Raw genomic sequence first — 26,575 nt, forward strand, 5'->3', positions numbered from 1 at the left:
ATGTTGTCAAGCAAAATTCACTGGCTTCTTGTTTGTAGATGATAATAAATATTTGAAAATTGTTCTCACTTCAAGTATATAGAACGTAATAACATTATAATACAGTAAATAAACATCTATATCAGTTTCAGTTATTGTTTGTTCTTCTGTGGTGTTAATGTTATATTTGGCAAATCGTACCATATAGTCACAGTTTTATCAATATTGATGTCAATTTATTTCTTAATTCACTTAAGGTGAGGTGTAAAATCCAATATTCGTTTATATTTTTCACTTGATGTTATCACAAAGTCTTCAGTTTCTTTTACTTTATGCAGTTACCTATTCTTGCTCACTGACCTAAAGTGCTCATGCATAATGACAGTTTGCACCCTTCAATTGTCTTTGACATGTAATAAAATAATTTTGATAAACCAAATCTTAATGAATTTATTCTTGAGTAAATCTCGCAGGATCGAAGTCCAAATGAAATTTTTATTCTTCTTGTCATAAATCACTTCATGTTTCTTAGTTCTTGAGATCAACTTCTTTTAAGTGGATCCATGTCTTGCTCCAGGGTCACTAGATGAGAGTATATATGAAAACATAGTAAATTCTTGATGCAAAAACATGAAATTGTTGTAAGCATAATTCTTTTTCATTAGTTTTGTCTTCTATTTTAATTCTCAATCCACTCTCCTTTTGTTACAGTTTTGGATCTTACTCCAGGTTGCCCCACATGTGAGGAGTCTGGGTAGCAAAACCATAAAAATAGTCTCGATGTAACTTTTAATTTTAATATAATATTTGTTTTTTACATTTCCATGCACTTTGAAAAACTTTCAACTGGTTTACACAGCTATGAATATTTATGAAATGGCCTTGCACCCGTACATGTTTTCAGATTGTAAACATTCTGAAGACCATAAAATAATACACCAAAATTTTTCAAAATGTGTTGGATGTTAATTGTTTACAATGTTATTCATTGATGAGCTATCACCCACTTGGAGGCTTTCCTTCAGCAATCTGTGTGGCACTGGAAGGTCCACAACATACTTGTGATGTAAAGGCATCTGTTGGTGAACTCGCTGCATGCCGCCCATGGAGTACCATGTGGCAATTCCTATTCCCGAGGTGAATCATTGGGTGGAGGAGATCACCAACACACAATTGACATAGAAATGAAACACAATATTACTATATATGACATAGTTCAATTCAAGTGAGCACATACCATGGACATTCATGCCAAACTTAGTCAAATACCATAGAATCACGAATCAAAGTCAATGAATCAAAGTCAATAACCACATATTTGATGTTGGTGATCACCACAGACCAGAGGTGGTGGCTCTATGAAGGAACTGTGATGCAGGAAGAAGACCTGAAGGAGTACATGATGGTGAGGTGATGCTGGCATTGGCCACGGTGTTGATGAGGAAGTGGAGAGTGCTGGCGGGATTGAAAATGTAGAGCCAGTTTGCAGGAGGATTCAGCATATCAACTGACTGAAAAGAGGGGTGGCGTCCTTCAGTGTTGCCGCAAGTTGTGGCCCCTAGATGGACTCACGGCCAGAATTTGGGTATGCACATGGTGGACGACCATGTACAGTCACCGAAAGTTAAATGGTAACCATATATTGGATACATGGGATGCAGCATCTGCTGTGCATCACCCAAACTGCTTGGCACACTGTGTACTCCCTTGGCCACAGTAGAAGAGTGGGAGTGGACTATGGAGGTGCAGGTAGTGCCAGAACTTGACAGCCAAATGGCAATAGAGGTAGCTGCTGGGAGTGCACACTGTGTGTGCATCCTGTACCTGCTGAGTGAGGAGGCATCTGGATCAAAGCAGGTGGAGTATTGCCAACCTTTGAACCCAAGAGGGAGCTACCAGAAGGAAGAAGCTGGCAATGCCAGATAATACTGTAGGCTTAGTCAGCTTGATCAAGGTTCTCTTATAAAACAGCAGACTTGTGAGACAGGAGATGTAGTTGAAGATCGGAGGGCAATTTAACCTGTCAAAGGGTCCACAGTGTGATGTCAGCTAGCTCCTCTGATGCGACTTGGGAGCACAGATTGCATCACAGTAGAGAATGAAGTCTGATCCTGCAGCTGTATGGCATAAATGATGTAATGAATTGCTTTGACAGGAGAGCACAACAGCCATTCAGTATTGTGTGACCAAGCTGTAGTATATTTATGTTGAGATGGCAGATCCAGCCGGAGGTCACTGCTGAGGTCTGGTTTGTCATGCAAGTGGCTAACCAGGCATATGAATCTGTGAATGTTGAACAGGTTATTGACCAAGGCGAACCAAATTTTGGGATTCTCCTTCCATAGGTGAGGTAGTTTATGGAAACATCTGACAGGCACCTGTTGTGGCACTGCAGGAAGAGGCGAGTGGCACTGTTGTATTGGCCACTATGATGTGGAACTAGGACAGCTTTTGCTTATTGGCAAGTTGTCCCAAAAATATTATCCCACATCACAGCAGTGATACTGCTTGAGCATAATACACATTTTTTATTGCTTCTTTTGTTCTAAACCTAGTAAGTATTTTTATGCCATAGCATATCATGTTTAGCTTTGTGTGAGCTTAAAATTTGTACTGGTTTATTAAATACATTTATAGTGGGGATTAATGGATGTTTGTTTTGTGTGGTATGAAACAGCATTGCAACACTTTTCTCTCTATTAACAACAAGATTGTTACTGGTGAACCATTCTGCAATGTGTAATTGGAATTTTGTATTTCATATCATAGTTAAGCAGCAGTTTTGCCTTTTACCGATACATTATGTCAGTCACAAATTTTATATATTTTTTGGAGTTGCTGGATGAATCCATGCCATTGATAAATATCAAGAAAAACACTGGGGTCATAATAGAACCTTGGGGCACACAGTACATAATTCATTTTCTTTTAGATTAGTAGGTGTACATAATGTTTTCTCCTTGATGCATGATTTCTACTATCAGCATGTTTCAAATATGGAAATTGTACAACACAAGAAGAAAGACAGGCATCAAAAAGGAGAAAAATTGAGGGTGGAAAACAACTTCCTAATAATTGGTCATTCAGTGCTCAAAAACATTGTGATTCCAAACTGTGAAGTCAGTGTGTGCCCAGGAATGAGATTGCATCAGTTAAATAAACACTTCAAGAATATTCTGCAGGCAAAGCAAAAAACAAAAAATGTAATCAACAGTGAAAACTATAAAGGTGTGTTTGTACACATTGGTTCCAATTCAATTCGAAGTTGCAGCATAGAGGACCTCATTAACAAAACACAGAATGTGATTCAATCAGCAAAAAGCATTTATCCATGTTCAAGTATCATAACAAGTGGCATACTACACAGAAGATCAGTGAGTGACAGGTACCTAGACAAAATAAACTGCAACATCTGTGATCAGTGTAATGGACTAGGAGCAATATTTGTAGACTCAGACAAGTTTATCAGTGAGAATTGTATTGCACAGGATGGGCTGCATCTAAATAGGTTATGTTCTGTAACTTTCAGCAAAATGTTTATTGACTTGCATAAAATTATATGAAGCCAAGGGAAACTAACAGCCAGTGATGGGGGTTGAAAAACAGAAAAACACAGTAAAAGTAAAAGAACTGTGTTTAAGGAATGATATGTTTAAAACTTTAAGTCAGTGTAAGTCTTCATTCTTAATGCACTGGAACATAAATAGCCTCAGTGCAATGTATGCACAGGATAAAGCCACGAAATTTGATGAGCAACGAATTGTTCTTATTCGGAAGAAAGAAATATCAAAGTCGTTTTTCCTAAACGAACATTGGCTCACAAAAGATTCAATCACAGTTTTAAACAAATTAGAAAACTTTACAGTAGCTAACAGCTTTTGTAGGAAAACAGAATCTGTGGTGGCTCCTGTAGACTAGTTAAAAACTGACATCTTGGGTTGTCGGGTGTTCTGCCGGATATCAGCGTCGTACTTGCACGATATTTCGGTCACGTAGCTCGTAACCTTCATCAAGTGCGACCTGATGAAGGTTACGAGCTACGTGACCGAAATATCGTGCAAGTACGACGCTGATATCCGGCAGAACACCCGACAACCCAAGATGTCATTAGATCGCCGGGAAAGCCTGAAGAGTTACATAGTTAAAAACTCATTAGAATATAAAGAAAGAGACAATTTTAATTTTCTTAATGAAGAACATATGCTTAAAAGTTGCTGAGTAGAGCTAGAACAACGTAATATTATTATTATCTGAATATATAGAATTCCAGATAGTGATGCGACTAAAATATTTTTAGAGAAATTCCAGTGTCTCCTACATAAACTTACCAAAGAAAAGATGAAAAAAATGTGATTCTTGCAGGTCTTACAATGATACGGCAAGTGAAACAAACTTGTCTACTAAGTTTATTGACTTAATTCAAGAATATGGCTTTAGACTAAATGTCACTGATTTCACCAAAGTAAATGAGTGAACTGCATCATGTATAGACAATGTTTTAACAAAATATATATTTAATGACATGCCATATTCTCCTTAGACCTAGGCATCTCATATCACTCTGCTTTGCTTGTTGAATTACTTTAATAAATATAGAAAATTGGAGGAGGTTGTAAAAGCAGCAAAGGAAATGGCAAATACTAAATTTATCAAAGAGCACAGAAAGAAATCCAAGCCAATATGGACAGTTGCCAAATCTGAATTTGAATCAGTCCTACCAGCAAGGAAATTTCTAAAATAAAATTGCAAAACAAAATAATTGTAAATCCTGCTCAGATACCAGAAACTTTTAATAAATACTTTATAATGGTAGCGAAATCTGATGTTGATGTAGATTTTGACTCCTATCAAGATACTGAACATTTGTTTGGGTCAAGTCAGAGGAAGAATGAGAGTCTAATTATATTTGACATAGTAACAGTAAAAGATGTAGCAAAAACTATATTAAACATAAAAATAAAAATTTTGTGGGATGGGATTAAATACATGCGAAAGTCATCAAAGCAGCTTCAAATATAATAGCACACCCACTGTCTGAAACAATTAATCGATCATTTTCCAGACATTCTAAAATATGTGGAAGTGAAACCATTATTTGTAAAAGGCTCTAAAGATATATGGGAAATTACCATCCCATTTCCCTTCTTCCTCTGTTTTCTAAAATATTTGAAATGATAGTTTCAATCTAAATTCAAAATTTCTGTCATAAATTTAATGTAATTTAAAAAAATCGATTAGGCTTCAAAAAAGACAAAAGTACAATTTATGCAATTACAAAAGTACAATTTATGTAATTGATGAATTTGTAAATAAAGTGAGTTCCATCATACATAAATCACAAAAACCTGCAGGAATCTTCTGTGACTTATCCAAAGCATTTGACTGTCTGAACCACTCACTGTTATTATATAAAATGCAAAAATACGGAATTATGGGCAGTGTCTTACAGTGACGTAAGTCATATTTTGACAAAGAGACATCCAAGGATAATCGTAACATCATACAAAGGAAAATATTCCTTGAAATGAAGAACTATCTCACAGGGAGTGCTACAATTTTAGGCCCAAAACTTTTTTTTACATAAATGATGTACCCATAGATATATTCAGTTTTATTCGCTGTTGACACATCAGTACTGATAGAAAATAAAAATGCAGAAGAAATTCCTGAAAATGTCATAAAAACTCTAGAAAATGTAGGTGCGAAGAAAATGAAGATATGTGGTTCAATATAAATGGCCTAAAACTAAATACAATACAGCTTATGCAGTTTAAGACAAAACAGATTAACATAAATGATATTCAGATTATGCATGGAAGTCTAGAACCAAACAAAGCAGAATATTTTAAATTCTTAGTAATACAGTTGGACAGAAATCTGTCATGGTCCTCACATGTAGACTATTTAAAAAATAAACTGAACATGCTAGCATTTGCCATGTCAATCTTAGCCAGTGTTGTCACTGCCGTAGACACGAAAAAGTTAGTGTACCATAGCTACTTTGAGGCAATAGTGAGATGCAGCATTGTGTTTTGGGAAAATGCTAGCAGTTGGACAAGAATGTTGACTTAAAAAAATTATAAGAAACATGTGTAGTGCAAAACCAAGAGAATCTCGTCAGCCACTGTTAAGAAACCTAAAAATACTTAGTGTTCCCTCTCTGTGTTTTTACAAAATAATTCTTTTGGCAAATAATAATCCAGAGTAGTTTGCTCCAAATAACTTTCAGCACAGATATGAAACTAGAAACAAAGAAAGTTTCATGCTTCCTACAGATAGGCTCAATCTTTTCATGTAGGCCCCACAGTGTATGGGGATGAAAACATATAATAAGTTTAAAAAAAGGCAATTTTTTTAAAAGATTGCAACTGATTTAGTATTAAGAAAATGATGTAGTACTCTGGTACAAAAATGCTATTACACTATCGATGAATTTTTTAATAATGATCTGACCAGTTGAGCACGGTAAAAATTAATGTTGAGTATGTTCATATATTTTATACTTCTAGTAAGTGTTGTTTTCCATGCAAATCTATTATAGTTATTAGCTTGATGAATCTCCTGTACACTGAATCTATGATTTAACATGTATTTATGAGACAATGAAATTCTGATTCTGATGCTCCCCGCTTTTCAGGTGTAATGCCACTGATTCACGTGCCAACTCCGTAATTCCAACAATTCCAATTTTTGAAGCATGAAGTTGTAATCTATCACATAAAAAGCTTTTGCGAAATTCAGTAATATTGCTGATACACATTTCTTGTAGACTATTGCAGTCAGGATTTCATTAACAAAATTATAAATTGCAGGTTCTATCGAGTTGTTTTCTGAATCCATGTTGGGTACATGATCCAAAATTAATTTTGTCTGTGAATGAATCTGTAAAATACTTCTTCCAGTATTTTAGAAAAACCAGCCAGCAGAAATATTGGTCTGTAGTTCTTTTCATCTGTCTGGTCTCCCTTCTTGAACAGAGGCCTTGCCTTCATCATTTTCAATTTTTCTGCAAAAAGGGGAAAAAAACAATAAACACTTCACAATGAAGTGTTGCAAAGATGAGTTAAGGTATTAGTCAATACTGCTGCACATGTTTATAATATGTAATGAGGAACACCATTAGTGCCTGAAGAAAATTATGATTTTAATTCCTTTATATTATTAGGTATTTCCTTTTCATCTGTTGGAAACAAAAATATTGTTTCTCATATAAATACATTTTTACCTCATCTCTGTTTCCATAAGTTGTTGTTTGCTATTTTTGTATCAGATTATTTGTTGTTTCTGTGAAATATACATTAAACACGTAAGCTACTCTGCTTGGGCCAGTAATTTTGTCTCCATTTTCAAGCAGATTGATGTTACAATCTTTTCCTATGTTTTGTCAATTTCTCTACTGACAATGGGCCACATTGCTTTCATTTCATTTGTAGCTTTTCCCATGTGGCTGTCATTTGTTAGTTTTTTCAACCTTCTGATAAATTTATTTTAGATCTTTTTTATCTTTTAACATAAGCATCAAATTCTGGAGGTGTTTCAGTTTGCTCATCTATGACGTAGAAAAATCTTTTTTTTCCTTCAGTGGAACTTGTATACGTGGAGTGATCCAACTACTTTTTGTATTATTTTTCATGATTTTCCTTTACCTGAGTGGAAGGCACAGCTCAGAATAATACTGGAAGATGCTTAAGAATATATCAATTTTTTTTTAATGTTGCTACAGCTGTATACTACCTCCCTTGGTCCTTTAGTTAAGTAGTGAATAAGTTTTTTTATGATTTGTACACTGAAGTTCCTAGCTGTAGTTACTAATGATTTGTCAGAAAGTAGATGGTGATGAATTAGATTCGTGCATTACGTCATAGTGTTTTTGTTTTGTATGTTGGTATTCTGGTTGCTGTGGGTTTATTTATTGTTTGTCATTTTTTATTTGTAGTTCACTGTTGCTGTTTGAGTTGACATATTATCATTTTGTGATTTGGTGATAACGAATGCAGCTTTATGCTAACATAAGGAAAAGAAAGGAATGGTTGAGGCCAAAAAGATCTGCACATATCCACAAGAGATAACGTTATGCATCTAGTGAGACAGCAACAGTGCGGTGTACTGCGAATTCCTTCCCTTAGTTGTAACCATCATTGCTGATATTTATTGTTAACAACCGAGATGTCTTGCAGATGCAATCCGAGAACAATGACCAGGGAGACTATATGTAGTGATGCTACTCCACAATAATATCTGCCCACATTCTGCTAGACTGCAAAAAACACTATACAGGAGTTCAGTTGGGAAGTCATTCCACACCCACCCTATTCACCTGATCTTATTCCCTCATATTTTCACCTGTGTCTGCCCTCTATCAAACAACCTTCAAGAAACTTCTTTTCCAGATGAAAATGCACTCCGAACATGGCTTGACAAGTTCTTTGCCACAAAAACAAGTGATTTCTACACTCACAGAATCAAAAAGTTACCCCAGTATTGGCAGACTGTTGTAAATAGTGAAGGATAATATATTATTGATCACTAAAAGTCTGTTTTGTGTATCTTTCTGTTGTAGGTTTTGGGTTAAATGTCAAGAGGAGGTTGAGTATATCAGTTTCTTGTGTAGGCGCCCCACAAAAATCAATAATAAAGTCACCGCAAGTAATCAGACATCTGTTCTGTTTTGATAACTTAAAAAGGAGATAGTCTACATTTTGTAGTAAAGTGTTCATGTCACTAATCAGGGTTCCTGTATAATCAAATTATGTCTCTATTTTCATTTAATAGTTCAAGATCTAATATTTGCAGATCTTTTTCTCTGGGAACTGAATGGGCACTAATGTAATATCATTTTTAATGTAGATACAGCTGCCACCATAACTTTTTGTTTTCCTTCAGAAGTGTTTGCCTAGTATGAAGTCTGGAAGATATAGCATTTTCAGTGTGTTTTCCTGCAGCCAGTGTTATGTTAAACACAGGATTGAAATATCTTTAAGTTCATTTCCTTGCAGTATTTGGAATTTGTCAGTTTTATCCAGTAGTGACTGCACATTCTGGTGAAACACTGCAAGATCAGCACTCAGTTCTGAAATTTGGGGCTTACTTGCTTTTGCTGCTCCTTTGTGTGGAGACCTGGTTGTGTGTGGTGCTGAGTTGGCTCTCTCCTTCTTCTGGAGCTTAGAAAACTCTTCATACTCCATGCAGGTTGTCAACAATATTCCACTGAATTGCCAAGCAAGGGGAGATTCTTACGTGCAGATGATGGTGCCACTTTGTTCTTTTCTGGGAGTGAAAAACTGCAGGATTGTGGTTCTCCCTCCTTGGGTTTGTGGTTTTGGTGCTTTTAGCTGAGTGTTTTTCCACAAAAAAAGTACACACACACATTTTGTTTGGAAGTTCCCCTGTGTCTTTCTCCCCTAGCTGCTGCTGATGTTGAGGCTGTTTTCATCACTTCTCTAGTAGTTAATGCTGATGTTGAGGCTGTTTTCATTACTTTTTCAGTTGTTAATTCTAATGTTAGTGATGTCTTCATAATCTTGTTTGGATTTTGGATATGCAGATTTCATTTCATTTATTTCACATGGCTGTTGAATGTTTAGTTCTTCTTTGACTGTTTCAGTATCAGGTAACTGAAAGTAGTTTGACTTCATTTTGCACTGTAAATGTTACACCATTTCTCTTCACTTAGTTACCATGTGCAAACTGTGTTTTGTATAATCACTAAGTCTGAAGAACATGTTTGAATTTAGAATTCTGACAAGGTTTTGTTTCAGCATTGCATTAACCAAACAGTTATTAATTTGATATATTTTATTGTTCCAGTGTATTATTTGCTCCGTCCATGACAGTCAAACAGTTGTCTGTTGTGAAATTTGTGATCTTGCCTTACATGACTTCTTTAAACTGTGCATTTGGTTTTATCTCAGAATGGGGTATCAGATTCGGGCTGTATATTTTGGTTTAAGAGTCGACCTTCCACAATGGTTCTCTGACAGTAATCATATAAATATCCATCTTGCATTTAATCACATCATCATATTTTTGCAAAATAAAAATAGTTTAGTGAAATCCTAGTTTATATAAAACTTTGATCTGCATTTATGTGCTGTTTGATGGCTTCAGTGCCTAGGGGCTAAAAATTCTGTTATCAGATCTTTCATATGATTGACACAGTAATTTTCTTTCACTATTGCTGATTTATTTGGTGTTTTTCTTGAATACAAACACAATACTTTTTAAACTTCTCATCACGTAGTTCTTCAAATCAGATTCATATCTTTAATGCACAACATTGTTTTAGAAAACAGAGACAAAATTTACCAACAGGCACCACACTCAAGGTTTAGTGCATACAGAGACACAGAGACAAAAGACAGACTGTCCCACATGGATTCAACTTACATCCAAAGACTCTCTTAGATCAAAAATAATTGTCAAAGGAGTTAAATTGATCGGTTCTGTGACATTAATTTTGTACATTAGAAAAATAGGGACATGCATTAGTGTAAAATACATGGTGTCCCACATAAAACCAGTATGCCACACCAGAGGTTCAAGTAACAACGAACTAACTAAAAAGAACGGATACTAATAACATTAAAAAACATGCAGTTAGCTTCTTAAAAGATACGCTGGAAGTTGTGACCATGGTCATCCAGGCATCACTGACTTCATGTGATGATGTTACCAGCAACACACTGTAATTCTGCAGGCATGATGTTATCAGTTTCTCTAGTAATATTCTGTTTAAGATCATTTATTTTTTGAGGATTGTCAGCATACACTTTGCTTTTTAGTGCACCCCATAAATAAAAATCACACAATGTGTAGCCCAGGCCCTTGGGGGCCAGAGGCATCTACTGAGAAATCTGTCTTCTGGAAACATGGTGTTGTGGGCCATACTTTGGTTGGATGTGTGAGCGGTTGCTTCATCTTGTTGACATACTACATACAGCTTCTCTGCATCTGTTAATTGTGCATAGAAAGAGTCAAAGATCTGTAGAAATCAGGCACTGTTTAAGGTGTAATTGAAAAATATGAGGCCAATAATGCGGATGCCAGACAACACACACCAAACACTTATCTTCTTTGAGTGGAGAGGTTCTTCATGCAGAAAATGTGGGTTGTCCTGTGACTAGTATCTGCAATTCTGTGAGTTTACATAACTTGACAAAGGAGAAACCAGGCCACATCTGACATGAAGTAAAGCAAGGAGTCCAAGTAACCATTAGCAGTTGATGTTAACAACCAGTTACAAGAATGAACTCTTTTTTTTTTTTTTTTTTTTTTTTTTTTTTTTTTTTTTTTTTTTTTTTTTTTTGTGATTCTCAAATTTTAACTCTTGCACCACACTCACACGATAAGATTTTAATTTCATATCTTTTAGTACATCATGACATGATGTACAAAGTACACCAACTTGTTATGCATGCATTGCTAGAATTTAAAGTATTACAGATTATGTAGGATGCTGGTTAATATTCTCTGCAGTTCGAATTTAATTGAATTGTTCAAGGATTGGAGGGCAGTCTTGCTTGCTACAGAGAATAATATTTCATGTCTTTGCTTATTTAATTATGACTTGTTGTGGGTATAGAACAAATCTTTGAAATATTGCATTGTTTCTGTTCCTATGCCATCATAAAATATGGTGAAGTATTGTAGTATTGATGCAAATATTATAATCCATGCAGCTCTTGACAAAATAAAAGAAAGAAATACTTAATAAATAAGGTGATCGTAGTGATTTGTGTTTCATGATTGGTACATTGTCAGAAGTAATTGTATCAGTTTTCTTTTGTTTATGTTTACTTAGAAGTGCTGCAGAAGCATCCTGATGCCAATTTGGCAAAGCCAAAACTTCAGAAACTTGTGCAGCAACAGTTTGCTTTCAAGGCCAAGAAAGAAATTGCACCTGATGTTAAAGAACTAGATTGCTTCTTATGCAAAGTACAGTTCTCTTCTGAGTCAGAACTGAAAGAACATGAACAAATGCTAGATCATAAGCTGCGAAAAATATATCGCAGCAACAGGTAAGGTTGGACACTTTTTATTTATTTTTTGCCAGATGTACTGTGAATGTTGTACAAGGTACAAAGTGAAATCTATCATACATTTCATGCACTTGTTATAGAAAGTGGTTTTTATGTTTATTGTCTTCGCTTAAGCTTTATCTCTAAGGCTTCTTGCAACTGCTAGGGTTTGCATCTGTCTCCTTGTCATGCAACACTTCTTTTCCCCAGCAGATATATGTATGTATAGTTAAAATTAAAGCAACAGAAGGCTGCAAAGAGTATTTAAAGTTTAGGAGGAATGCCTGTAGTACCTTTGGGGAACAGTAAAATGTATAGCAGTGGTTCCAAGTACATAATTTTGGAAAACATAGTTTCAAATAAAGACTTCAAAACTGAAATTCTTTAGTTGTTAGAATGAAGAAAAATTTAGAGAAAGAGGTAACATACACAGGCAGCAGTTTGGGAGGAGAGGTTTTGTCTGCTCCAAATCCAAATCAAGCAAGGTGGACTGGCCTTTGGAAGGAGCAGATTGTAAATCTGTATCCAGCCAATTTTATTTAAATTTATATGGTATCCCTAACTGATTAGAAGTGAATGATGAGGCGATTACTTTAAAAAGGCCGTTGTAAGTTACCTCTCTCTTCCTTTTTAAAAAGAGTTTGTCCTACTGTTCTCATGACCATGACGCTGATGAGTGTTCAGTTCATACTTTTCTTCTTTATGAACAATCTCTACTTTGGAAGATATGATATAGGGTGTCAGAAATACATTGTCCTAATCATTCAGATTCAGATCAAGGGTACTGGAACAGAAATACTTGTAAGTGAGCTTTTCTATTACTGAAATACAGCACTCAAATAGCTATTTAATGCATTATTGACTTAGATCTATGGCCTTGCACTATATTCATCATTTTTTGTATATAATGACTACCACTTCTCCCAAATTACACTTACAGTAAAATATACCAAGCTGTATCCATCTAGGTGTATCTGTTCAGTTTCTGTGGTTTGCAGATGACATTCTGTTATGCATAGGACATCAGTAGATTAGAACTTTCAGTGTCATTTATTGATAGCAGCTCAGTTTTCTTATTTAACAAGTGACTTATATTTTGATCAAATGAAGTAAAACATTGTAAACAATTTTAAAGAGTTTTCAAAGGTAAAAACGCATTGCGTGAAATTTGCAATTGGTTGATTTTAGCTCATAGATTGCAGTATATGAAATGTGGTTAAGATATTGAAATTTTATTTAAAATTGAGAGCAGAATGCTATCTCATTTCATTCTCAAGTTACTAATTTATACATATGATTTACGGTTGCGTGCAATGCACCCATTTCTGTTCTTGCGAATTAGGAACTAAGTGGTCAGAACAAGTGTCATATTTCATAAACAGTTCAAGATATCAAAATAAGGTGTTTTGCAAATGATAGCATGGAAAGAGGCCATATGTTGTGTGATAAATACTTGAAACTTTTCTGTTCGCCGAGATATGGAATAACTCATCCGCAGCAATGAGAAGTTGACAACTCAGGATGCATAAAGACATCATTAGCACCGTAGGAATGATGAAGCAGGACATGTATACATTTTCACAGCAGTGAAAGGGTTAAATAATAAGGAAAAATAAAATTTCACTGAGTTGAAAAAACGTTCTCAGTTACATTATTTAGAGAGAATGTACAAAATGAAAAATGGAAAGAAGTTTACCAAGGACTCAAAGTAGATAAGAAATTTCATTGTTTCCTTAAAATATTCGTTAAACATTATGGATCCAGGATTCCTTTATAAGTGGAAGCTGAAAAAAAAAACCAAGCAAGCATCTGGGATCAAAATATTGTGTACTACAAAGAGAGAACTTTGTTTAGTGCAGAGAACTAGATGGAACCAAGCTTTCAATATGCATTGCAACCAGTATTGCATTATTTTTCAGCGTGTTACCACAAAGTCAAAAACCATACTCTGTGCATAAAAAGTTCAAAATTCCAAGAGCAAGGCAAAGCAAATGATGTTGAACTTCCAGATGACAACAGCAGTGAGACAGATATTATGAAATTCAAGTCATTAGCTACTAAATTCACTGAAGACTTCCTAACAGTAACCCTCCCAAGCAGATCCACTAAACTTATTTAGAACTGATTGTATAAAGCATTTAACCTTAGATTGAGACAGAAAATGATCTCAGGTCAAGCTTAAGTTGGCAATCTGTGTTGTATAAACATTAATTCTATATCATATCGCTGTGAAGTCAGATCACATTTGGCAGGTGAAAATTAGGAGCTCTAATTGTCAGCTTAATGTGTAGTGGAACTACGATTCATCACTTTTGTTTTTAGCAGATACCAATTTAAACAATAAAAAAGTTGTTATTAGCACAAAAAATGGGAATTAAATATGTGACTACACTGTTCCTATACCACTGGTGCTCAAAATACTTTTTTTTTACCTGGAAGATTAGGTTAAAGGAAATTACTGGCTACCGTGTATACTTAATGCTCAGTCTCATAACAGATCTTGGGAGATGACTTGTAATTTATGTGATTAGTTCAATGGCATTCATTTTCTAGACACATAGCAGCAGAGTAAGAAAGGAAAATTTGAAATAATTGCAATGACTAGTTGAGTTTGGGAATTTTGACAGTAGCCAATAACGATTCAACATGACTTATATATGTTCTCTTTCAGCTCAAGTAGCAGTAACTATGCAATTTGTATTAATTTTTTAACTACCAAACACATCCTTAAACTGGTGTGACAATTCCACATGCATTGGTGAATAGCACATATGCAAGTGTATTGAAATAAAACAACCACATACCCCTGTTTCGTTTATTTCAGTTGCTCAGACATTGCGTTGTGGACTTTAGTGCAGAAGATCACATTTGAACCCATGTTAATTCTTGAATTTTTTTTCCTTTTGCCACTACTTTCTGTACTTTATTGCTAATAAAGATAATTATAACAACACTACCATGCCTTTCCGCACCTTTGAAACCATACCATACTCTCAATTTTCCAAGCATTCTGGACTACTGTTGGGGGCAAAATTCTGTGTGCAGCAATGCTATGTGATGTGAATTATGTTGTTTCCTTTCATTTGCTTTACAAATATCTGGGCATTCAGATGGGTCCACTGAGGACGACGATGACAAAACCCAGTGAGCTTGCTGCACGTGCCGTGAAAGGGTGAACACACTCTTGGAGTTACGTGCCATCTAAGCAGACGTTTCACTTGGAGAAAAGCGGCCTCAGAGCCTATCTGAGAAAACCAACCAAAAGAAACCAACCACTGGCTGCAATGTGCATGTTGCTGTTAACCATAAGGTTTTATGCCACAGGAACCGCCACAGGAACCTTTCAAGTAGTGGTTGGTAGTCTAAAGCAGACACAGCAACAGCTTGCAGAGCTGTCCATAAGGTATCAGACTTAGGAGAGAATTAAGGTCAATAGCAACTTCTCTCCATGCCTTTACCTTGTTGGCCAGTGACCTTATCTTTTTTCCCCCCTCTCTCAATTATATCGTGAGGCTGGCCCCATACAATTTTCAGCAGCAAATCTTTCCTGTATTGAGAGAAGTTTGACGATTGCTTCTTTTTCTGTTTACTTGCTCCCATGGTTAGACACAACACCTTCAGTAATAAATACTTCATATCTATGATCTATGATAAATATCTACAGTCAAAGTGCAATAATCATGTTGGTAGCCAATTTCAGCTGTGTTGCCAAGCATGTTCATGCTACCTAAGATCAAATCTGAACCTGCTTTGGTGGATCCAAGTTTAGCGTTATACAATAGAGCTGATTCTTGAACAAAGTTCAATTTCTGATATAATGTCAAATTTGGTTCCCAGTCAGCAGTGTTTATACAGTTGGCTCTTAGACAGGTAGACCTACTACCAGACATCAATTTTATCAACTCATTTGTTAGAGAGACCACAGAAATCATTAGGTCATTAAAAAGTAGTAACTCCTCTGACTATGATAGTGTTTCAGCTAAAACAAGTAAACAAACAAACACCATTTGAACAGGCCTTGAAGGCCCTACGGTAGCAACCGGCCACTATGTCATACTCAGTCCTTGGGTGTCACCGGCTGTGGCCAGCACACCGCTTTCCCAGGCATTGTCAGTTTTTGCTACTGATGCTGCCATTTTTCAGTCAAATAGCTCCTCAATTGGCCTCACAAGGGCTGAGTGCTCCCCACTTGCCAACAGCACTCGGCAGACCCGGATGGTGACCCATCCAAGTGCTAGCCAAGACCGACAGTGCTTAACTTCAGTGATCTGACAGGAATGGCTGTTGGCTTGTGTTTCAGCTAAAGTTCTAAAAATCTTGTCTGATTTCCATAGTGCCACCCTTGAGTTACCTTTCTGTAGTAATTCAAGGTGTATTTTCTGAAAGACTGAAGTATGCAGTACTGAATTCAGTATGAAAAAGAGGAGATAAGCCACTGACCAGTAATTATAGGCTTGTTTTCCGCCTTCCCATGTTCTAAAAAAATTTTGACCTCTCAACAGTTGCACACTTTGGCTTTGATAAACATTTCTCTACTGAGAAGACAATATGTGGCCTCACAAACCCAAGTCAGATAATACTAAACAATAAAACTTACCCTGTTAGCATTTTTCTGTGATCTTGCCATACCTTTGGTTGTGCAGATCATAAAATTCTAATTGGTAAATTAAAACACTATAGCATTTAAGGCCTTCGCCTTCTACTGATGGAGGCACATCTTAAGAAAAGTAAACAGAGGGTCACATTGACAAATGATGACAAGAATAAGATTAAATTCAGAGTAGGGAATCATTAAATACAGTGTGGAGAAGGTTTGGAGCTTTGACCCATTTGTGATCTTGATCTATATAAATGACTTATCTAGGACATTGGAGTACTTTTCAAAAACTGTTTGCTGATGACACAAGTATATAGATCAAGGGCCCAAAACCATTTACATCAGACAAAGGCAGGACAATAATGGTACAGGGTAGCAACCGATACACAATGAACAACATAACCTTTAAGCTTACAGAAACTCATAATACCCAGTCCCAAACAAATAAAAATGATTTGGAGGAATGCATGATAACACACTGTGCTGTCTTACACTATATTTATTCACTACCGGTTTTGATCATGGACTATCTTCATAGTGGAAAAATATCTATTGCGACAACTTCACATGTCACCCATGCTATTTAACCAGAAAAATCTGTACCATTGCTGACCTGGAAATGTTAAAATGATACTTAACAGTGTAATAGTGGCTTAAGCAAACAGAAAACATTGAAAACAGGAAAACATGCAGCTGCAGTAAGACCACATTGTCATTGCTCAGGCACAACAGGCTACATGTTGCCCTGTTTTCAATGTACTCTGCTTGTTTAAGCCAGTATTATGGCATTAAGTATAATTTTAACATTTTCGGGTCAACAGTGGTGTATACTTTTCTGGTTAAATAGCATGTATGACACGTGAAGTTGTCACAGTAGATATTTTTCCACTGTGAAGATGGTCCACAATTGAAACCAGTAGTGAATAAATAAATATATTGCAAGACAGCAAGTGTGTTACCATGCATTTCTCCGAGTATATTGTCGCTGTTGACAGTCGCCTGAAAAAAATTTTGCAATGAAAGTGACTTGCAGATACCAGAAGCAGAGATCAATGGGCATACGTTGGATGAGGCTCCACCCATCAGATATGAAGTTCATAGAAAAACAAAATGTCCTGGATGTAGTACGGCACAGATTTAGGAAAGGAAAGTCTACAAAAACAGCAAAAACAATCTTCACGAAACTCATAATCAGAGCATTAACAGAACAGAAGAATGTTTGTAGCATAAAAGCTTTTGACTGTACATGTCATGCTATTTGGTTAGATAAGCTGTGTCAATATGGTATTCAGGGGGAATGCAGCCCATCTAACAAAATCATCTTTAGATAATAAAGAACAAAGTGTAGAATTAAGATACAAGGTAAACAAAGTGGGGGATACTATTTACTTTGGTTTTTAAGTGGTAAAGCACGGACTAGCACACGTCCCAGTATGTGGTACACTAATGTTTATATTGTATGTGAATGATACGGCAGCATCAGTAAAAGAAAATTTAATCTTTTATGCAGATGATACATTCATCATTATAAGTAGTAGCTCAATAAATGATTTAGAAGCAACACATATCATGGACATACAAAGGATAAATGAATTCTTAAATGACAACAATCTATTTATAAGTTAAAGAAAACAAACCTGCAGAGATATATTTGCAATGAGAACAACAAATTAAGGTGAACTAAATAAGTGACTCAGTGACACTTTGATAGTAAAAGTTGACAGTAGCAAGTTTCTGGGATTGACGACAAACAGATTTGTAACTTGAGAAAATGATATAGAAAAGATCTGCTAAAAAATTAACAAATTTGCTGAAAGTGTCACACACAGTTGATGTAGATGCACTATCAAAGATGTACTATGGACAAATTCATCCACTTAAATGATACAGTCATGGACATAGTCTGTTTATAAAGTATGAATATTAACAAGAGTTTAGAAATAAAGATAAAATATACGTAACATCACTAAAATCCTTGATAGAGAACAAACATTTAGCAGTTAACAGTTGCTTTGATTTTGTCTTAAATGTGTTCCCATTTAACAGTCTTATATTAATTTACAGTCTGTTACAAAAAAATTTTCCCAGCAGAAAATGGACTATCATCTGTTGCTCTTTTATTACTAAATTTTATGTGGTAATCCTCTCTTTTTCTTGTGTTACGATTATGGATTTATCTACTGATTTTACTGTGTTGCATATTTTCTTTTACTAACAGTATAGTCCTGAGAACATACAATAAATACGCTGTTATTATGGTATACATAATTAAGTATTCTCTACAGGACTGACATTTATTAATATTAGCTATTATCCTAATTGCTCTTTTCTGTGCTCTGAAAGCTCCATCCATGTATACCATTGGCGCCCCACCCCGAATCTCGATACCATATTATAGGTGGGAGTGTATGATTCCAAAATAGATTTTTAAGATAGGTGGCGCTATTATACTAGAAAGGTGTTTAAGCAGATAGTTGTTTCAGGAGATTTTTTTACACATACGCTCCTTCCATGTAAGATGTTCATCAACCCAGGAATTTATATTTATCAATTGTTTAAACTGAATACTCTGGCTCAGTATCCACTTGTCTTGATTTGTAATTGAGCAGAAACTCCATTAGAATTGTCTTGTCCTTATTTAGTGCCAACTTGTTTTTGGTGTGATATTCTTTGATGAGGCTAATGTTCTCTGTATTATTTTGCGCTTTTAATTGTTTTGTAAAGCCCCCACTTATGAAAGAGCTGTTTATTGAATGTTGTAGTGGCTGTATTAATTCATTATTACATTCTCTCAGAAATTTTCTGAGATGTCATCCCAACCACTAGACGCATTTGCTTTTAAGTTGGAAATGGTTTTCAGGATTTACAATTCAGTAACACACCTCAAGAAGAATGAATTACTGGCATTACTGAGATTTAGTACCTGTGGTGGGTCAATCACATCTTTCCTTCTCATCTTACTAAATGGTCTATGAATTTCTCACACACTTCTTTTGGGTCACTCAACAATTTTTCATTGCCTCTTATTATTATTTTATTTTATTTATTCCATGTGATCTGATGGTACACAGTGTGTTGCAGACGTCGGAAAATATCAGTTAACATTGTTGACATATATTAACATAGGCCTATGGTATCCTAATGTATTATATTGCTCAATGTTTTCAATTTAACACAAATAGCAAGATTACTGTTCTAAGTATTCACTTACAGAGTAAAAACAGTGACACAACAAATATGACTTCACGGCTTTGCTAAATTTTATGTTGTCTTCGATGGACTAGTGGGAAGATTGTTGAACAGTCGGAGGCCCATGTGGAAAGCTACCTTTTTCCACAGTTGAGTGTTTGTTCGTAAAACATGCAGATTTGCATTTTTCCTGGTGTTGTGTTCATGTATTTCATTATTTTTTACGACTAAGGTGTCAGCTGGCACTATGTGGTTTCTGAAAAATTTTAGAGTCTCGAGAATGTATAGGCAGGGCAGTGTAAGGATTTCCAACTTTCTGAAGATGGGTTTGCAGGAGTCTCATGGTTTGCTCCCAGTAATAATCCTCATTGCTCTCTTCTGGATTCTGAATGTGCTCAGAGCAGTTGGAGAATTTCCCCAGAATATCACACCATATTTTAGGTGGGCTTGTATGTAAGTGTAGTACACGCTGGTTAATGTTTTCAGGCTAGCACATGATTTCAGTACACTCAATGCATAACAGCCAGTACTAATTCTGGCATTTACCTTTCCTTTATGTGTATTCCATTTCAGGTTATCTTGAACCCACAGATGCAGGAATTTGAAAACAGTGTCGGTATCTATTGGCTGGTTATTTACAGTGACAAATGGCTGGGAGGAATTTGCATTTTGTGTTGTGTGAAAGTTCATGGAAGCTTTCTTTTTAGTGTTGATAGTTAATCTGTTGATTTTAGCCCAGTTGCTGAGTTGTTCAGTGGCCAAGTTCACAGCTTTTTGCACAGCCTCTGTATTCTCCCCTTTGAGGAGTACAGTTGTGTCATCCGCCAACATTATTGTTTTGTGTGCATTGACATTCAGGCTCAAGTCATTATTGTACAGGAGGAAAAGTAGGGGTCCCAATACTGAGCCATGTCACTGCATTGTTACTTCCCCTGCTTTCTGTGTGTACTGTACTTTGTGCTGTTTTGCTAATATAGCTGGATTGCCTCATCTGTTCTGCATACGTCGGTGCTTTTAATGTGTTAAGGGCTTCCGTGTAGGTTCATGTACAGGCTTTGTATTTGGGTTAGAAGTACTGGAGTTTGGTGTGTCTGAAAAGAATATATAAATACTTCATATCTTCCTTTAATTTTATAACATTGCGGTGAAGTTTAAGATCCTCAGAACTGTCAGTTCTCCTTAGATTTTTGACCACTGGACATGCTTCATTGAGACAATGGGTTAATCTTGTATAAAATTTGTCCCACTTTTCATTAATATCTTCTGTTTTATATAGGCCTACCTGATTCCAGTTTATGTGTGCCAGGGTCTCCTTTAATTTATGATAGTTTAACCTTCTTTTATAAGTAAATACAGGGTATATACGACCTGGGACAGCCAGGAGATCCGGGAAAAACCGGGGAATTTTTTCATCCAGGAAAAAAACGGGAGAAACCCGGGAATTTTTTAGAATTCTGGGAATTTTTCATTGTTTTTGTTTTCAGTTAAATTTTTGTAATTTTGACTGGTAAGAACTGATACTCTAACAAAGGATATTACTGTATCCCGCTACTGCAGAATAATACTGCAGCAATGAAATATGAACAAGAGAAACGTTAATAAAACTTAAATTGCAAAGGAAATGCGTCCTATACAGCAACAAAACACAGTGCTCATACTAGTGTCTGCCAGCAGCAAAATGTGTCAAAGGCTTTAGGAAGACTATGCAGTGCTTCATAACAACCAATTGCCTCTGATGAGCATGACGTAACAAATTGCCTCTGATGAGTGTGATGTCACAACTGTTTGCATTAGATTCGTTTTAGTAGTAACAAGCAGGATCATGCGCATGTGCAGTTGAGTTGTACCTTCCCCGCTTCTGGCTACAGAAATGTGGCTGTTTGCTGTGTAAGCAATCACAGCAAGCAGCTAGATGCTATTGGGAAAAATTTTAATGAAGCACCCAAGCTGCCAGATTCATGCATGCGCAGTAAACCCAGATCTAGGAGGGGGGGGGGGGGGGGGACAAATTCATATTCTTGAGGGAAAAACCTTGTTTCACAAAGCGACTAGCATTCAGTGCACATTAGTCTATCGATTATTCTTATGACTGAAATGCATCCCTGTCGGTTTTTGAACACATTCTAAATTTATTTATGAATGAATCGCAAGTTGATTTGTAAATGTGTGCATAATGTACATGATGTCTCTGTCAGGGGAATCCTCATCGCATGTAGAAACAAGCTTTAATACAGACAAAAGGGGCTATACGAGCTGAGCGGAGTAAGGCTGAACGGATGATTGCCAACCACTGTTTGATTGTGTGGTTGATTGGGTTTGTGAATGATTAGCGTTATTATAATTACTAGTGACATCCATAGATTCATACTACAGGAGTGGAAATAAACAAACAACAGGTAAGAAAGATTACGTAATACCATCTCGGTGTATCCAAGAAAATGAAATTTTGACAGAAGATTTTTGGCCAGATCGCTATACTAGTAAGGGCCAGGTGTACAGTCCCCAGCTAGCAGCTGCTTTAAGTTCTATTCTGGAAGAAGCATGGAAAATGCGTTGTACGAACGGGTAACAAAGCCTAACCGGAGAATAATTGTGGGATTACTAAACCGACGATTCTGGCAGAGTTAGTGAAGTTAACCTCCGAATAAGCTTTTGACATTGCCAGGAATAGTTACAGAATTAGTGATAACAAGACTGTTTGTGAGAACGAGGAAGGAGCAGAAACGGGGAATCAAACAAATTATGGAACAATATGACGATTCCAAGTTTGGATAAAAATTTTGTACTACTACTATTCGATCTCGTGCTTGAGAAAATGGAGCGTGTGTATGAAGTATGAAACTATTTCCTAACATAAAGCTTTTTGCTTGTAGTAGGCCTTATATGCATGGTACTTTGTGAATTATATTCTGTCGTTACAAATAAGACCATTTGTGCCAGAACAGTCTCGTTTATTTGGTGTGTGTTGCAAATGTTGCAGTATTAGAAAGGCCTATTTTGTTTTATCTAGCAGACAGTGACAAAATAGACGTAATCAGATCGGGAAACCACACCAGTCTTGGATGCTATTTGTATTAACAGCTTTTACAGTATTAGACAACGACATTTCGTTTTTTCATGTAGCAAAACATTTGATGTACTTTGATGAGGTAATAATTTCTTTCACGGAAAGGAAAGCACGCTATGTAAAGCTTTAGCAAGATTAGAGAGAAATAATTCTTGGAGCTAAGGACTGAAGAAACATGTACTGTCTTGTTTGTCTCATGTCTTTATTGGGTTTATGGATCCTATATTTAATTTTATGTCACACAAAGCAGCAATTTGTTAGCTGATACAGAGTAAAGAGTGCAAATTTTTTGAAGAGTTCAGCCAACTGTAAACAGGAAAGGCACCACTGGACATTTTAATTTCCACTGTCCTGAATGTGGTTGGATGGCATCCATTACAAAACATACACTTTTCAATTCCACAGAGCGAAATACAGTGACGTGTGATAGGATAATGCTGTGTGAAGAGGTGTGGTACTGCACTTTGGCACACTTACGACCAAATAACGTGTCTTACATTTCCTCGAACACATATGTTCTATGCATCAGACTCTTCAGAAAGATGTGTACTACAAAAATGAACATATTTTTGAAAACTTGATTTTTTTAAATTTTTGACGTCCTGTCTCAAACGCTCTAGGGAGTGGTGGTGTACTGCCCCGGTTCGGAAATATCGTAGATCGGGGGCTGATAGGCAGAGCAGTCTGAGTTATAGTGGGTAGTCTTCGCGTGACCCATGTTTACATTTAGTGATTTTGCTGTTTCCTTGTAGTTTACTGCTCTTACGTCAAATGAAAACAAAACATATTTCTGTGGCCGGGAACTATCAAGTGAATTAAAATACATTCACATAATTATGGAAGGCTAAAATGATTTTTTGTTACTTCCACCTTTCTGACAGTTAGGCATTAATTGACTTGCAGAACAATGAAGTTATTTTTGTCGTTTTGCTAAAGAAATTTTCTTTTTTTACTCTTTTCCGCTGAGGCAGACAATATATTTGAAACAAAGTGTTTAATTCCACACACTGTTCGCTGCATTTCAAGTGCACATTTTCAACTTCTAGCACGTATGGCATTATGCCATAATTAAGAACCAAACATGAGATAACACAATACTGGTACTCCAAGAAAATTTACATCCCGAAAACCGCATTGAAAAGCTTAATATCAGGTTGTGGCCTACTTCACTGGGAATCTGGACATATGAATGTGCACTTTAAATGTGCACATTTTAGTGTGGGTCACAAAATTCCAATTCTCTTGGAGTATCCTCTGATGTCTTCTTTTATGATGTAATGTAAGATCTTTTAATGTATTACACGTATGAACATAACAGGCTCCCTACGACATTGTAGCTGCGCAAGTGCGGTGACGCCTGTCATCTGGCACTCTCTGGCAATTACAGAAACGAACCTATTTCTAACAGGTCGCAGGAAAATGTTCTGAATGGTGGTTTGAAAAGCATTACCATCAAAGCAAATTTTCTTTTACGCAAGTTGAACTATATGTGAGAATGTACGATGAATTTCTTAAATCACAGAGCGTTTGACTCTAATTTAAAAATCAACTCTTCGCTGGCAAGCCATTTAAATGAATTTCGAGCCCAGAAGATCAGACATTTATGTCGTTATAAAAAATTTAACTGTCACATTTGTGGGATATATCATAAATTGTAATATGTGCATAAAAGACAAACATTATACGTGAAAGCTTAGCTTGTCTTGCAGCATATTAATCCTATCACACTTGGGCTGCTGAACTTCACGGCCTCAGTCGAAAGTGTCAATTTGTTACTGATGTTCACAAAGAATCCTATGCCGATTCCATGGTACGGGATGCTATTATCCTGTCGGCGCCCGACAAAGAAGTTCGGCAACGTGCCCTTCAGTTGGTAAATCCAACTCTAGATGAAGTTCTCTCCATTGCACAGTCTTTTGAAATTTCTCACGCCACTGGGGCGCAAATAGAGGCGTGGGGTGATGTCGGGGAAATACAACCTCTGTGCGCTGTTGACGACGCGTGCGGTGCGTCCCTGCCGGCCGAGGTGGCCACAGTGCGCTCCCACGTGCAGCCTCGGCCTAACTGTAAACAACCCGCTAAGAAACTGCAGCAAAACCCCCGGCAACTTCCTTCATGTCCGCAGTGTATTACGAAACATTCACGCGAGGATTGTCCTCAACGTTGGGCTGTGTGTCACAATTGCAAAAAGAAAGATCATGTGTCTTCCGTTTGCAAATCCGACCGCATACGTGATGTTCATGAACACGACGCTGATTCTGATTCTGTGTTGTCTTGTCAATTGCACTTCTTCCCTTTCAGGGAAGTTATTTCTCACTGTCCAAATCCATGGTTGAGATGTTCGCATGCAGGTGGATACTGGTTCTGCTGCCACTATAATTAATTCTCAGACGTATCTTCAGTTGGGTTCTCCACTCCTGTCACCTGTCACTCGGCGATTACGGACGTACAATAAACAGAAGATTTCTCTCTTGGGACAGTTTAATGCTGAGGTATCTTACAAATACGTCATTCGCACTGTTCCCATATTTGTGGTCGACCAGAGTAACGCAGAGAATCTTTTTGGTTTCGATGCCTTTCGTGTTTTTGGGTTCTCCATAGATGACTCTGTCAATATCATCTCTGATGCTATTCCTTATGCCCAATAATTGGATTCCTTTTCGACGACATTTTCGTCCCTTCTTTCTCCTGGGTTAGGCCGTGCAAACGACTTTGAAGCTCATATCATGCTCAAACCCACTGCTCGGCCTAAGTTTTTTTGGGCTCGGCCCATTCCTGTGGCCCTTCGTGATCAGGTAAAACGGGAGCTGGATCGTCTCACTACTTCAGGGGTCTTGCTTCCTGTCACTTCCAGTGAGTGGTCCTCTCCTGTCATTGTCATTGCTAAGCCAAATGGTGATATTCGTCTCTGTGGCGATTTCAAAGCCACTGTAAATGCTCAATGCCTCATCGACACTTACCCTATGCCCCGACCTGAAGAACTGTTCACTAAACTTGCTGGAGGCCAGTATTTTTCTGAAATTGACCTGTCAGAAGCTTATCATCAACTTCCTCTCGACACTGCTTCCCGGCAGTTTCTGGTCCTTAACACGCCTTTCGGCCTCTATCAATACCAACGCTTGCCATTCTGGGTTGCTAGTGCCCCTGCTCTTTCAGCGATTCTTGGAACAATTATTGCTCCCTGTCCCTGGGTGTATCAATTCCATGGATGACATTGTTGTCACTGGCACCACCACTGAAGAACATCTTCAAAATCTCCACACACTTTTTCATGTCTTAAAGACTGTAAGAAGTGTAATCTTCAACTCTCTCGGGATGGTATTCGTCCGCTTCAGCAAACTGTCGCTGCGATCGATGCCCTTTCTCACCCAACATATGTTAAGGAACTGTAGGCCTTCTTGGGGAAAATAGCATACTATCACAAGTTTTTACCATCTGCGGCTTCGGTGGCTCAGCCGTTGCATCGCCTGTTGCATAAAAATGTGCCTTTTCACTGGTCCGCGTCATGCGATGCGGCTTTCCAGAAATTGAAGACTATGCTGAAACAGGCCTCGTGCCTGGCTACTTATCAACCTGGCCAACATCTTGTTCTTACCACGGACGCCTCTCAATACGGGGTCGGTACAGTCCTTGCGCACCGTTTTTCTGACGGTTTGGAACAACCCATTGCTTATGCCTCCAAAACGCTCACGGATGCCCAACAAAAGTATTCTCAAATTGAAAAAG

General features: G+C 36.9%; 1 protein-coding gene across 3 annotated transcripts in view; it reads left to right on the forward strand.

Annotated features, from left to right (window-relative positions):
• LOC126198627 (putative helicase MOV-10) overlaps nt 1-26,575 on the forward strand; it is a 380,400-nt gene that overhangs the window by 82,831 nt on the left and 270,994 nt on the right. For all 3 annotated transcript variants that reach the window (XM_049935085.1, XM_049935086.1, XM_049935084.1), the window contains exon 4: nt 11,780-11,996. In XM_049935085.1, the coding sequence (XP_049791042.1) occupies nt 11,780-11,996 (217 nt within the window). The remainder of the gene's footprint in view (nt 1-11,779; nt 11,997-26,575) is intronic.

Source organism: Schistocerca nitens, chromosome 8 (genome assembly GCF_023898315.1).
Source record: "Schistocerca nitens isolate TAMUIC-IGC-003100 chromosome 8, iqSchNite1.1, whole genome shotgun sequence".
NCBI classification, from domain to species: Eukaryota; Metazoa; Arthropoda; class Insecta; order Orthoptera; family Acrididae; genus Schistocerca; species Schistocerca nitens.